The 14,175-nt window shown below is 41.7% G+C and overlaps 1 protein-coding gene and 2 long non-coding RNA genes across 3 annotated transcripts; 2 read left to right on the top strand and 1 right to left on the bottom strand.

Annotated features, from left to right (window-relative positions):
- Window positions 1-1,157: 1,157 nt before the first annotated feature.
- Window positions 1,158-5,736, bottom strand: LOC127003148 (uncharacterized). Its single transcript, XM_050869544.1, has 3 exons — window positions 5,695-5,736; window positions 4,831-5,431; window positions 1,158-4,680 (listed from the first exon to the last, which is right to left on the bottom strand). The coding sequence occupies exons 1-3, from the start codon at window positions 5,734-5,736 to the stop codon at window positions 4,358-4,360; spliced, it is 966 nt and encodes a 321-aa protein (XP_050725501.1). The 3' UTR covers window positions 1,158-4,357.
- A 672-nt stretch (window positions 5,737-6,408) lies between these two features.
- Window positions 6,409-8,369, top strand: LOC127002972 (uncharacterized). Its single transcript, XR_007756788.1, has 2 exons — window positions 6,409-7,728; window positions 7,867-8,369. It is a non-coding gene; the product is annotated as an uncharacterized LOC127002972 (long non-coding RNA).
- A 1,176-nt stretch (window positions 8,370-9,545) lies between these two features.
- Window positions 9,546-12,269, top strand: LOC127002973 (uncharacterized). The gene is made up of 2 exons (XR_007756789.1): window positions 9,546-11,330; window positions 11,553-12,269. It is a non-coding gene; the product is annotated as an uncharacterized LOC127002973 (long non-coding RNA).
- Window positions 12,270-14,175: the final 1,906 nt, after the last annotated feature.

Genomic DNA, 14,175 nt, shown 5'->3' with positions numbered 1-14,175 from the left:
ATGCTCTTGAAGGCTCCTGGAACTCTTGAAGGCTCCTGGAACTCTCTTGAAGGCTCCTGGAACTCTCTTGAAGGCTCCTGAATGCTCTTGAAGGCTCCTGGAACTCTTGAAGGCTCCTGGAACTCTCTTGAAGGCTCCTGAATGCTCTTGAAGGCTCCTGGAACTCTCTTGAAGGCTCCTGGAACTCTCTTGAAGGCTCCTGGAACTCTCTTGAAGGCTCCTGGAACTCTCTTGAAGGCTCCTGGAACTCTCTTGAAGGCTCCTGGAACTCTCTTGAAGGCTCCTGGAACTCTTGAAGGCTCATGGAACTCTCTTGAATGCTCATGGACATCTCTTTAAGGCTCCTGTATGCTCGTTAAGGCTCCTGGACCTCTCTTGAAGGCTCCTGGAACTCTCTTGAAGGCTCCTGGAACTCTCTTGAAGGCTCCTGGAACTCTTGAAGGCTCCTGGAACTCTCTTGAAGGCTCCTGGAACTCTCTTGAAGGCTCCTGGAACTCTTGAAGGCTCCTGGAACTCTTGAAGGCTCCTGGAACTCTCTTGAAGGCTCCTGGAACTCTCTTGAAGGCTCCTGGAACTCTCTTGAAGGCTCCTGGAACTCTCTTGAAGGCTCCTGAATGCTCTTGAAGGCTCCTGGAACTCTCTTGAAGGCTCCTGGAACTCTCTTGAAGGCTCCTGGAACTCTTGAAGGCTCCAGGAACTCTCTTGAAGGCTCCTGAACTCTTGAAGGCTCCGGGAACTCTCTTGATGGCTCCTGGAACTCTCTTGAAGGCTCCTGGAACTCTCTTGAAGGCTCCTGGAACTCTCTTGAAGGCTCCTGAATGCTCTTGAAGGCTCCTGGAACTCTTGAAGGCTCCTGGAACTCTCTTGAAGGCTCCTGAATGCTCTTGAAGGCTCCTGGAACTCTTGAAGGCTCCTGGAACTCTCTTGAAGGCTCCTGGAACTCTCTTGAAGGCTCCTGAATGCTCTTGAAGGCTATAGGTTACTTGGGTTCTGAGTTGGTCCGTCCCCTGTCGCTCTTTCTCGTCTTTTCAACGGCGCTTTCTCGGGAGCAGAAGGAGTCGCGTCTGACCTGTCTTCGTGTCTGCCTTATAGGAAAGACTATTTTGTAAAGCATTTCTCCGAGGTTTTGAGGTTATTCTAGGAAGCTGTGTACATACTGTTAGAGAGAGGGAGAGAGAGAGAGAGAGAGAGAGAGAGAGAGAGAGAGAGAGAGAGAGAGAGAGAGAGAGAGAGCAATACATTGACTTTACGAAGCATTAAAAAAAATGCAAACAAGACGATAGAGACAGGAAAAAAAAACTTAACTCACTTTATTTCTTTATATCTCTAGTATTTTTTATCATTATTCTTATTATTTTACTTTTTTACCTTAATTTGACGCCACCAAAAGATTATAATACCCCTTTTTCTGCCTCTTATTGGTAGTTTAAAGCTTACGAGGAGATATTTATTATAACACTCATTTAAAACCATCACCAACCATCACTTATTCAACCAAGTCTCTCTGTGAATGAAGAATGTGCGCTATAAAAAAAAAATCATCGTACACACTAAACTAACCCAGAAGCCCCGCCCTCGCCCCGCCCCCTCCCTCGTAACTCCGCCCTCCCTTCATCCAACCAATCAGCTCCCTAGGCTACGAAAGAGGGCGGGTCTTATGCGTCAGGTTATAGTGTACGGTGACTTTGAATAGTTACAAGGAAGGGCGATCATCGTACGCACTAAACCAACCCAGAAGCCCCGCCCTCGCCCCGCCCCCTCCCTTCATCCAACCAATCGGCTTCCTAGGCTACGAAAGAGGGCGGGGCTTATGCGTCAGGTTATTGTGTACGGTGAATTTCTTAATAGTTACAAGGAAGGGCGATCATAAGAGTGGATTTGATCATTGTATATTTCTGTTTAGCTGTTATCCGTTGTATGTTTTGAGGGAGCAGCGACATAGTAGGCTTTTCTATATCGTTTTTTCACCCTTGAATTGTCTGTTATTATAAGTAAGCGAGGAATCAGGTTCAGAGGAAGGATACGGACCTTATAAATCACCTATCCAGTAATCTTCAAACACCTGAGAGATTTAGATAAAGAAAATGAAAGTGAAAGAGATGTGAGGGAAGGGAAGATGAAGGAGAAGAAAGCCTCAATATAGATAGCTTGAAGTGAAGAATATAAGATGAAGGAGAAGAAAAAGAAAGCCTAAAAGTGGATAGCTTGAAGTGAAGGAAATGACGAAGGAGGAAAAAATAGCCAAATAACAGATAGTTTGAGATGAAGAAAGTGAAGACGAAGGAGGAAAACAAAGCCTAGAAACAGACAGCATGAAGTGAAGGAAAGGAAGGCGAAGAAAAAGAAGAAAGCCTAGATACAGATAGCTTGAAGTGAAGAAAATAATAATAAGAAGAAGCCTAAAAATGCATAGCTTGAAGTGAAGAAAAGAAGGAGAAGAAGGAGAAAGCCTAAAAATGATAGCTTGAAGTGAAGGAAATGAAGGCGAAGGAGAAGCAGAAGAAAACACAAAGATAGATAGACGAGGCTATTTTTTTTTATGCTGGAAGGATAAAACTATAACTGCGCGTGACCCCTGTGCTCATCTCCGTATCTATTAGAATGGATATCATCTTTTGTATATTTTTTCCCATTAGTTTTGAATGAATGAGACGAAGATGCAAAGACAATGAAACGAAATCACAAACTCTACACAAACTGATCTATGCACCGAAAAGAGCTTAGCAAGGTTGAAGATGCAAGATGTGATGTGATATTAGAGAAACTGCAATAACACAGTGAAAATATCCGTAATGAAAAATGTGCGCTATAAAAAAAATCATCGTACACACTAAACTAACCCAGAAGCCCCGCCCACGCCCCGCCCACTCCCTCTTAACTCCGCCCTCCCTTCATCCAACCAATCGGCTCCCTAGGCTCATGTGATTTTTAAACGAATGCGACTTCAAGATGTAAACCAAACCTAACCAAGCAAAAATATCTGGCCTATGCAGTAATATGAGGCTAGACAAGGAAGAATATACAAGATGTGATATTGTGTCAACGAATGCAACTTTGAAATGCGAATTCAAACCCGACAAAACAAAAACAAAACTAAACAAATAAAAGAATGGCCTATGCAGTAGTAATACGAAGTTGAACAAGGAAGAATAAGCAAGATGTGATATTGTGTCAACGAATGCGACTCTGAAATGCGAATTCAAACCAGACAAAACAAAACAAACAAACAAAACAAACAAACAAAACAATGGCCTATGCAGTAACACGAACATAAACAAGGAAGAATAAGCAAGATGTGATATTGTGTCAACGAATGCGACTTTGAAATGCGAACCTAACCAGACAAAACAAAAACAAAACAAACAAAACAATGGCCTATGCAGTATACGAAGCTAAACAAGGAAGAATAAGCAAGATGTGATATTGTGTCAACGAATGCGACTTTGAAATGAGAATATAAACGAGACAAAACAAAAACAAAACAAACAAACAAAACAATGGCCTATGCAGTAACACGAACATAAACAAGGAAGAATGAGCAAAATGTGATATTGTGTCAACGAATGCGACTCTGAAATGCGAATTCAAACCAGACAAAACAAAAACAAAACAAACAAACAAAACAAAACAAACAAACAAAACAATGGCCTATGCAGTAACACGAACATAAACAAGGAAGAATGAGCAAGATGTGATATTGTGTCAACGAATGCGACTTTGAAATGAGAATATAAACGAGACAAAACAAAAACAAAACAAACAAAACAATGGCCTGTGCAGTAATACGAAGCTAAACAAGGAAGAATAAGCAAGATGTGATATTGTGTCAACGAATGTGACTTTGAAATGCGAATCCAAACCAGACAAAACAAAAACAAAACAATCTAAGAAAACAATGGCTTATGAACCCTCCCGAAGCTAAATAAGAAAGACAAAGTAAAATGTGATATTGTGTCAACGAATACGACTTTGAAATGAGAATATAAACGAGACAAAACAAAAACAAAACAAACAAAACAATGGCCTATGCAGTATACGAAGCTAAACAAGGAAGAATAAGCAAAATGTGATATTGTGTCAACGAATGCCACTTTGAAATGAGAATCCAATTAGACCAAACCCTAAATTATACAAGGACCCACACGAAGCTAAACAAGGAAGAACAAAGAAAATGTGATACTAGTTCAACGAATGGGACTTTAAGATGCAAAACTAAGCAGACGAAACCATGTATTAAACGAGAAAAAAAACTGTCCTATACACCTACGCACGAAACTAGACAAAGAACTATACGAGTTACTGAGATGGGATAAGTTTTCATCGAACGTGACATCATGAACATACTCTTCACGTCTTATCAACACATCAGATAACACGCCAGTCTTCTGCAGCGATAGTGGGGCGGCAGGGCAAAAACCTTAATGAACCCAACCAAGCAACCTAGCACCCAGATGAACCCAACCAAGCAACCTAGCCCCCAGATGAACCCAACCAAGCAACCTAGCACCCAGATGAACCCAACCAAGCAACCTAGCCCCCAGATGAACCCAACCAAGCAACCTAGCACCCAGATGAACCCAACCCAGCAACCTAGCCCCCAGATCAACCCAACCAAGCAACCTAGCCCCCAGATGAACCCAACCAAGCAACCTAGCACCCAGATGAACCCAACCCAGCAACCTAGTCCCCAGATGAACCCAACCAAGCAACCTAGCACCCAGATGAACCCAACCCAGCAACCTAGTCCCCAGATGAACCCAACCAAGCAACCTAGCACCCAGATGAACCCAACCAAGCAACCTAGCACCCAGATGAACCCAACCAAGCAACCTAGCGCCCAGATGAACCCAACCCAGCAACCTAGCACCCAGATGAACCCAACCAAGCCACCTAGCACCCAGATGAACCCAACCAGGCAACCTAGCCCCCAGATGAACCCAACCAAGCAACCTAGCCCCCAGATGAACCCAACCCAGCAACCTAGCACCCAGATGAACCCAACCAAGCCACCTAGCACCCAGATGAACCCAACCCAGCAACCTAGCACCCAGATGAACCCAACCCAGCAACCTAGCCCCCAGATGAACCCAACCAAGCAAACTAGCACCCAGATGAACCCAACCAAGCAACCTAGCACCCAGATGAACCCAACCAAGCCACCTAGCCCCCAGATGAACCCAACCAAGCAACCTAGCCCCCAGATGAACCCAACCAAGCAACCTAGCACCCAGATGAACCCAACCAAGCCACCTAGCACCCAGATGAACCCAACCAAGCAACCTAGCACCCAGATGAACCCAACCAAGCAACCTAGCACCCAGATGAACCCAACCTGAAGTGGGGGAGGGAAGGCACGGGACGGAACGCTTTGTATATCGGACGAGAGTATCAGGACACCTCTCCGCCTGAATTTGACATCTGGCCCCTCGTTCTATTTTACCTAGGTTGGGGCAGCGTCTAGCCGGCTTTTCTGTCTCTGATTTTGATTGTTTGCCCTTGAACTGCTTCCCTCTCTGTAAAAAAAGAAGATGCTTGGCGACGGGGGAAGGGGAGGGAGGAAGATCCGATTGCATAAAGAAAGCTTAAATACAGATTGCTTAGACCAGGACTTCTCAACCGAAGGAAGTTCTCTCAATGGGGGACTTTGGATCACAGGTTGGCAGACTCAAACATTCGGAGTATTGATCTTTTTACTTCCTCCAAGCCTCCCGGGGCGGCACAGAACGCAGCAGACATCGGTTACCTCTTGAAGCAGCCTATTGGACCGTTTACCACAAGCAGATGAAAATATTAAAAGAAGAACGAGAATACTAAAGATGATTAAAACGAAAAGGGTGAACCAGTACATGACTATACCACTGATTAAAATGATGCAGGGAACTGATAAGGAATGACCGCTGCAGATGGAAGACAGAGACATAGATAAGAAAATACTGAATAGAGAAAGAATAGAACATGAATATTAAGTAAGACCAAGAACAATGACCGAACCCCCCCACCCCGTAAAGTGACGCCGTGCCCACCTGTTAATTAGACCGTCTGGACACAGGTGAACAAGTACGTGTTTTTACCTGCTGATTGGACGCGCGCATGTGACTGATAAGGGTTGACAGCTGCAGCGAAGACACGGATGTAGGTGAAAGAGGAGAGATGCTTGGAGGAGAACCCAGATGCCGAACTTGGTGAGAGGTGAACCAATATTGTCTACCTGTGAAATAGACGAATGCAGGTGATGGGTAGTGAATGACAGGTGGAAACTGAAGATGCCGACGAAGATAAAGAGACACACGGATGTAGAAAGAAGAGAACATAAAAACTGAAGATGATTAAAACGAAAAGGATCAACCAGAATGTCTCTACCTGTGAATTTAACGAATGCAGGTGATGGAAAGTGAATGACAGGTGCAGAGTGAAGACGCAGACGAAGATAAAGAGACACGCAGATATAGAAAGGAGGAGAGAACATAAAAACTGAAGGAGGTGAAAACGAGAAAGATGAACTAATACGAGTCTCTACCTGTGAAATAGACGAATGCAGGTGATGGAAAGTGAATGACAGGTGCAGTGTTAAGACGCAGACGAAGATAAAGAGACACACGGACGTAGAAAGGAGAGAACATAAAAACTGAAAATGAAAACGAAAAAGATGAACTAGTACAAGTCTCTACCTGTGAAATAGACGAATGCAGGTGATGGATGATTATAATGAATGACAGGTGCAGTGTGAAGAAGCAGACGAAGATATTAAAAGACACGCGGATATAGGAAGAAGAGAACATGAATACTAAAGGAAATGAAAACGAAAAAGATGAACTAGTACGAGTCTCTACCTGTGATTTAACGAATGCAGGTGATGGATAGTGAATGACAGGTGCAGAATGAAGATGCAGATGAAAATATTAAAAGACGTGAATGTAGAAAGAAAAACGAGAATACTAAAGATGATTAAAACGAAAAGGGTGAACCAGTACATGACTATACCACTGATTAAAATGATGCAGGCAATTGATAAGGAATGACCGCTGCAGATGGAAGACAGAGACATAGATAAGAAAATACTGAATAGAGAAAAAATAGAACATGAATATTGAGCAAGACCAAAAAGACTAACCAGTTCAACCAGTCAAATAGATGAATGCAAGTGGCCGATAAGGGTTGACAGCTGAAGGAAGTGGACCCAAGGAGAAAGAAAAGTGAAAACATGCAAATATAGACAGTCTTATTTAGCATTTGGCACGCCATGAACACAAGGAGACATTTGTAGTTACTGAATGGACGAACTGAAACAAACACAGATTACCCATTTTATGTTTTGAAGAATAAGGAAAAAGTTGATCAATAAAGACAGCAATGTGAGAGAGAGAGAGAGAGGAGGCAGATAACAGACACATGGAAACGAGATAAGGCCAGCTGTTATATTTGCTTTGACGTATTGTGTTATTGAGGTTTGATAAGGACGAGAAACGGGAAGATATGAAAAGGAGAGATATTAACATGAAAACGGTCACGTAACTATCAGAAACACGAGAAAAGGGAAAAATTGAGAGTTTCTGTACCTATAATGTATCGATTGGGTGTTATTATAGAGGTTTGATAAGGGAGAGGACCAAGAAGAGAAAAAATTGAGAGATATATACATGAAAACAGTGTCACCTATCAGAAACACAGAAAAAGGAGAGGTAGAGTTAGTTTCAATAGCCTAACGTGCCATTGGGTGTTATTATAGAGGTTTGATAAGGGAGAGGACCAAGAAGAGAAAAAATTGAGAGATATATACATGAAAACAGTGTCACCTATCAGAAACACAGAAAAAGGAGAGGTAGTTAGTTTCAATAGCCTAACGTGCCATTGGGTGTTATTATAGAGGTTTGGTAAGAACGTGGAACAAGAAATAAAAAAAGGAAAGATATTAACATGAAAACAGGGTCATTTAACTATCAGAAACATGGGAAAGAAGATGACTGAGTTTCTGTAGCTGTAACATGTCATTGAGTTATATATTTAGAGGTTTGGTAAGGACGAGGAACAAGGAAAGGAAAAAAGTATATTAACACGAAAACAGTCACGTTACATCAGAAACAGAAAGAACAGGAACGATTAAGCGAGTTTCTGTATCTGTAAAGTGTCATTAAGTTATATATTTAGAGGTTTGGTAAGGACGAGGAACAAGGAAAGGAAAAAGAAGTATATTAACACGAAAACAGGGTCACATAACATCAGAAACACACAAAAAAGGAAATATTAAGTGAAAAAGAAGATATTGGCCGAGTTTCTGTAGCTATAACATGTCATTGAGTTATATATTTAGAGGTTAGGTAAGGACGAGGAACAAGGAAAGGAAAAAGAAGTATATTAACACGAAAACAGGGTCACATAACATCAGAAATATACAAAAAAGGAAATATTAAGTGAAAAAGAAGATATTGGCCGAGTTTCTGTAGCTATAACATGTCATTGAGTTATATATTTAGAGGTTTGATAAGGACGAGGAACAAGAAAAGGAAAAGGAAAGATATTAACACCAAAATCAGGTCACATAACATCAGAAACAAAAACAAAACAAAAAAAATTAAAGCCTAAAGCCCCAATTCTTACACGTCTCGACACATCATATGGCCTGTTTGAAAAGCCTCTTGTATAGAAGTTCCCGGGCTTCTCATGGACGGTTTCGTGACCCCAGTGATAGTTTTACACGACCTCTGCACCCTGAAATGGAAAATCACCCATGCAAACCCGGCTAATTCTCTCTATGGGCTTGGAAAATTGTCGTCATGGGAGCTAGATATGTTTAGGAATAATGGACCTGAGTTTCTAATAGTAAAACATGTCATTCGGAATTATTTTTAAGGCTTGGTATAGGGACGAGAGGTGAGAGATACGCGCCTAACTTGGTAATATATTGAGGCTAGTGTGTCAAGGTGTGAAGCCATACATACGCTCCCCCCCCCCCTTCCCCCCCTTCCTTTACCCCCTCCTTCCCCTCCTCCGCTTCCGCTGGTGAAGTTTCTGCTGTTTCAACGGGTACTAATTGAAGCTAATGATGATGATGATGATTGGATATTAGGCCCCCTCAGAGATAATTTGCTACCCCTTCATATGTAGTTACCTACTGAAACTTGCAATGAAACTTAGTGAATGAAAACGAAACTTCTTAAAACATGTATGAAACTGAGTGGATGGGAGTGATGCAGAGTGAAACTGTTAGTGAAAACGAAACTTACTGAAACTGGGTGAGATCGAAACTTATTGAAACGTGTGTGAAACTGTGTGGGTGAGATCGAAACTTATTGAAACGTGTGAAACTGTGTGGGTGAGATCGAAACTTATTGAAACGTGTGTGAAACTGTGTGGGTGAGATCGAAACTTATTGAAACGTGTGTGAAACTGTGGGTGAGATCGAAACTTATTGAAACGTGTGTGAAACTGTGGGTGAGATCGAAACTTATTGAAACGTGCGTGAAACTGTGGGTGAGATCGAAACTTATTGAAACGTGTGTGAAACTGTGGGTGAGATCGAAACTTATTGAAACGTGTGAAACTGGGGGTGAGATCGAAAATTATTGAAACGTGTGTGAAACTGTGTGGGTGAGATCGAAACTTATTGAAACGTGTGTGAAACTGTGGGTAAGATCGAAACTTATTGAAACGGGCGTGAAACTGTGTGGGTGAGATCGAAACTTATTGAAACGTGTGTGAAACTGTGGGTGAGATCGAAACTTATTGAAACGTGCGTGAAACTGTGTGGGTGAGATCGAAACTTATTGAAACGTGCGTGAAACTGTGTGGGTGAGATCGAAACTTATTGAAACGTGTGTGAAACTGTGTGGGTGAGATCGAAACTTATTGAAACGTGCGTGAAACTGTGTGGGTGAGATCGAAACTTATTGAAACGTGTGTGAAACTGTGTGGGTGAGGACGAAACTTATTGAAACGTGTGTGAAACTGTGTGGGTGAGGACGAAACTTATTGAAACGTGTGTGAAACTGTGTGGGTGAGGACGAAACTTATTGAAACGTGTGTGAAACTGTGTGGGTGAGATCGAAACTTATTGAAACGTGTGTGAAACTGTGTGTGAGATCGAAACTTATTGAAACGTGTGTGAAACTGTGGGTGAGATCGAAACTTATTGAAACGTGTGAAACTGTGTGGGTGAGGACGAAACTTATTGAAACGTGTGTGAAACTGTGTGGGTGAGATCGAAACTTATTGAAACGTGCGTGAAACTGTGGGTGAGATCGAAACTTATTGAAACGTGTGTGAAACTGTGTGGGTGAGATCGAAACTTATTGAAACGTGTGTGAAACTGTGTGGGTGAGATCGAAACTTATTGAAACGTGTGTGAAACTGTGTGGGTGAGATCGAAACTTATTGAAACGTGCGATGAAATTGTGGAAGAGAATGATACAAACTGAGACATGTGTGAAACTGTGTGGAAGAGGACGATACAGACTGAAACGCGTGAAACTGTGTGGGTGAGAACGAAACAGTCTGAAACATGGATGAAACTTGAGTGAAAGAAGCGATACAGATTGAAAAATGTCTGAAACTGTGTGAAAGAGAACGAAACTTATTGAAACATGAAACTGTGAGAACGAAAGCCATTGAAACGTGTGTGAAACTATGTGGATAAAATCGATACAGTCTGAAATGTGTGTGAAACTGTGGAAGAGAACGAAACCTATTGAAACGTCCGTGAAACTGGATATAAACGAAACTTGAAACACGTCTGACCTACAAAACCTGCATTATCCGAAGCCTGTTTCATTTTAAGCCCACATTCTCAGCCATTTTGGGACACACACACACACACACACACACACACACACACACACACATTTGATAAGGCTTTCGTAGAAGAGGTTAATTGAGTGGGTGTCAGTATTTCCATGGGTAGTTTTATGGGCCTAGTGACAGTTTGACAAGACTTCTGTACCATGAACCTGAAGAAAAAAACTCATGAAAACACTACTAACCTCCTTTGTGAGATTTGGAAATGTTGCGAGAGCCGAAACCGTCTGAGAATATGGGTTTGAGATCGGTATTATAAGACACTTTCGGCTCTCACATCACCTACTTATAAAGGTCAAAAACGGGATCAGTCGGGTTCTAATGAGTGTTTTTTTAGGTTCACGTTACTAAAGAAGAGTCAAACTACCACCTGGGTCATGAAACTCCCCCTGGAAATGCCCACAACTCATACGAAAGTCTTGTTAAATATGTGTGTACTTGGGCGCCGAAATGGTTGAAAATATGGCCCTTAATTAGTCTACCATGTTATAAGGTTGATTATTACTTGTGTCTGTTACTGGTGCAGAGTTTTGAGATATAAGGTTGAGAAGAATGAAGATCCAATACTATTTTAACCCTTTCTCTTATATGACGGTGTGTAATTATAAGGTTGAATATTACTTGTGTCTGTTACTGGTGCAGAGTTTTGAGGTGAGATTGAAAAGAATGAAGATCCAATGCTATTTAAACCCTTTCTCTCTCATATAAGATTGAGAAGAATGAAGATCCAATATGCTATGTAAACCCTTTCTCTCTCATATAAGATTGAGAAGAATGAAGATCCAATGCTATTTAAACCCTTTCTCTCTCATATAAGATTGAGAAGAATGAAGATCCAATATGCTATTTAAACCCTTTCTCTCTCATATAAGATTGAGAGGAATGAAGATCCAATATGCTATGTAAACCCTTTCTCTCTCATATAAGATTGAGAGGAATGAAGATCCAATATGCTATGTAAACCCTTTCTCTCTCGTATAAGATTGAGAGGAATGAAGATCCAATGCTATTTAAACCCTTTCTCTCTCATATAAGATTGAGAAGAATGAAGATCCAATATGCTATGTAAATCCCTTCTCTCTCATATAAGATTGAGAGGAATGAAGATCCAATATGCTATGTAAATCCTTTCTCTCTCATATAAGATTGAGAAGAATGAAGATCCAATATGCTATGTAAACCCTTTCTCTCTCGTATAAGATTGAGAGGAATGAAGATCCAATATGCTATGTAAACCCTTTCTCTCTCATATAAGATTGAGAGGAATGAAGATCCAATATGCTATGTAAGCCCTTTCTCTCATGACTGTATAAAGAAATCTCTCTCTCTCTCCCTCTCTCTCTCCTCCTTTCTCTCGTCTTCCTTAATTGTTCGTTCGTGAATCTGTTATCCGTTATACTCTTTCTGTTAACATAGACCATACGTATCTGTTGTTGTATAAAGAACAGTAATAATAATAATAATAATAATACCTACTTGCCTTCTTGAGTATCAGTTTGTTACGGTAATACACTATACAATATGCATTACTTTTTGTTCCTAGGGATTATACATGGTCGGTCTGTCGCTGTCTCTGTAAACCGTGAAAGAAATATGAAAAGTTGGTGTGATGGAGGAGAACTGAGGAGGTTAGGTTAGGTCAGGGTTGGCTAAGATTTCGATAAGCTAGGTCAGGATAGGTTATGTAGAGTAGGTTAGGTCACGATAGGTTAGGTCAGGGTAGGTTAGGTAGAGAGTAGGTTAGGTTAGATCAGGATAAGTTAGGTAAAGTAAGTTAGATAGGCAGGTAGGTAGGTTAGGTGTATGATGGAGAACTGGATATAGGTTTGGTTAAGTAGAGTATAGGTTAGGTTAGGTCAGGATAAGTTATGTGAAGTAGGTTAGGTTGGTAGGTTAGGCTAACTTAGGGTGGTAGGTAGGTTAGGATAAGTAATGTTTAGTTAGTTTGTTATATGGATAACTTTAGTTTGCAAAGTAAGCCCACTCAATTCTGCTCCGTATTACTCCACAATCCTCCTCCTCCTCTTCCTTCATTCCCTTCCTCAGCAACCCAGCATCGCCTCCTCTTCCTCCTCATCCTTCCCTCATTCCCTTCCTCATAATCATTGCATCGCCTCCTCTTCCGCCCTTCAACTTCATGTGAGCGGGGTTCGAACTGGTAGCCGTGTACAGTGTCCCGAACAGCTCAGCCATGCATAGAGCCACTCCCAGACTCCCCCAAGCGTGGCACAGTGGCTCAGCGTCGTGGTAGCAAAGAAACTGCTCTCTATGTTTGTGTAAAAGCCTTCTGAAGTTGATAGTCGATTGAGGGATGAATCTAAGGTCCTAAGAAAGTATCATCTATGGAGAGGTTATGTCTATGTAAAGTTTGACCTGCCGTTCGATTTGACCTTGTAGAGAAAACGTTGAATCAGCTTTTACACGAATATGATACAGTATAATATCTCGTTCACACTAGCACCGAGATTAAGCCCCGCCCACCTACGCATGCCAGTCCTGCAACCACCAATCAGATATCTCCTTTTCCCAGCGTTCACCAATCACATGTCTGTATTTTCAAACATATTGGCGCTTCAGTATTCATCTGCTTGTCAAGAATCTCGTGGAAGGTTCGTTTTTCATGGGCTTCTTTGTGATCTTTTATAGCTTTACACGGATTTTACACTCTGAACGGGACAAGAGCTTTTGTGAGTCTTGATCTTGGAGTTTCTTTCGTCGTGGTTGAATACGGAGTGTCAATTGACTCGGTTCTTACACAATAGCTTAAGAAAAGAAGGGATGAACCGAATCGTAGGCCATTTCATAGTCAACCCGACAGAGACGCCCAATCACCAAGACCAGGACCAAGGTGAAGGAGGCGTGGCGTCGCTTCCTTGTGTCTGGATTGGCTGGAGATGAAGGAAAGGGGCGGGGCTTAAGAACGAGGCTTGTGTGAATGGGGTAAATCGCGCACCACTTAAACACGAGTAAGCCATCCAGTCCTCTCCAAAACGAATAAGAGATAAATTAAAAGGTACTGAATATTCCGCTGGAGGGAGTTGTTGAATACTACAGCTCTCTCATAGTATTTTTTTATTCATGAAAATATATCCATCAAATAAAAGGAACTACTGTATATTTCATCATTTAGCTTCCCTATTGTCAGTAGCCTATCAAGTCCCCCTCTATCGTCGTCCTCAACTCCTTCTTTCCGTTTGTCTATCAAGAGAGTAAATTGTTAATCCTCTTCCTTGGTATCCTCTTCCCCTTCTTCCACTTCTCCTTTCTTCCTTTCTCTTCTTCGTCCCTCCACCTTCATCACTTTCCTCTCCTTCTTAATTCGTCTATACAAGAAGTCATTATTTGTTACCTCTCCGTCCACATCTTTTTTTTTCATTCAATTTATGT

Source organism: Eriocheir sinensis, chromosome 24 (assembly GCF_024679095.1).
Source record: "Eriocheir sinensis breed Jianghai 21 chromosome 24, ASM2467909v1, whole genome shotgun sequence".
In the NCBI taxonomy this organism is placed as follows: domain Eukaryota; kingdom Metazoa; phylum Arthropoda; class Malacostraca; order Decapoda; family Varunidae; genus Eriocheir; species Eriocheir sinensis.
The sequence above is the reverse complement of the archived record's forward strand: the minus strand, read 5'-3'. Positions and strand labels throughout refer to the sequence as shown.

Coding starts and splice junctions, on each gene's coding strand:
- LOC127003148 (XM_050869544.1), bottom strand. CDS start 5,736: ATGTCTGCTGCGTTCTGTGCCGCCCCGGGAGGCTTGGAGGAA. Junction 5,432..5,694: donor CCCCGGGAGGCTTGGAGGAA/GTAAAAAGATCA, acceptor TAGGTAAAATAG/AACGAGGGGCCAGATGTCAA. Junction 4,681..4,830: donor TGGGTTCATCTGGGCGCTAG/GTTGCTTGGTTG, acceptor TCTGGGGACTAG/GTTGCTGGGTTGGGTTCATC.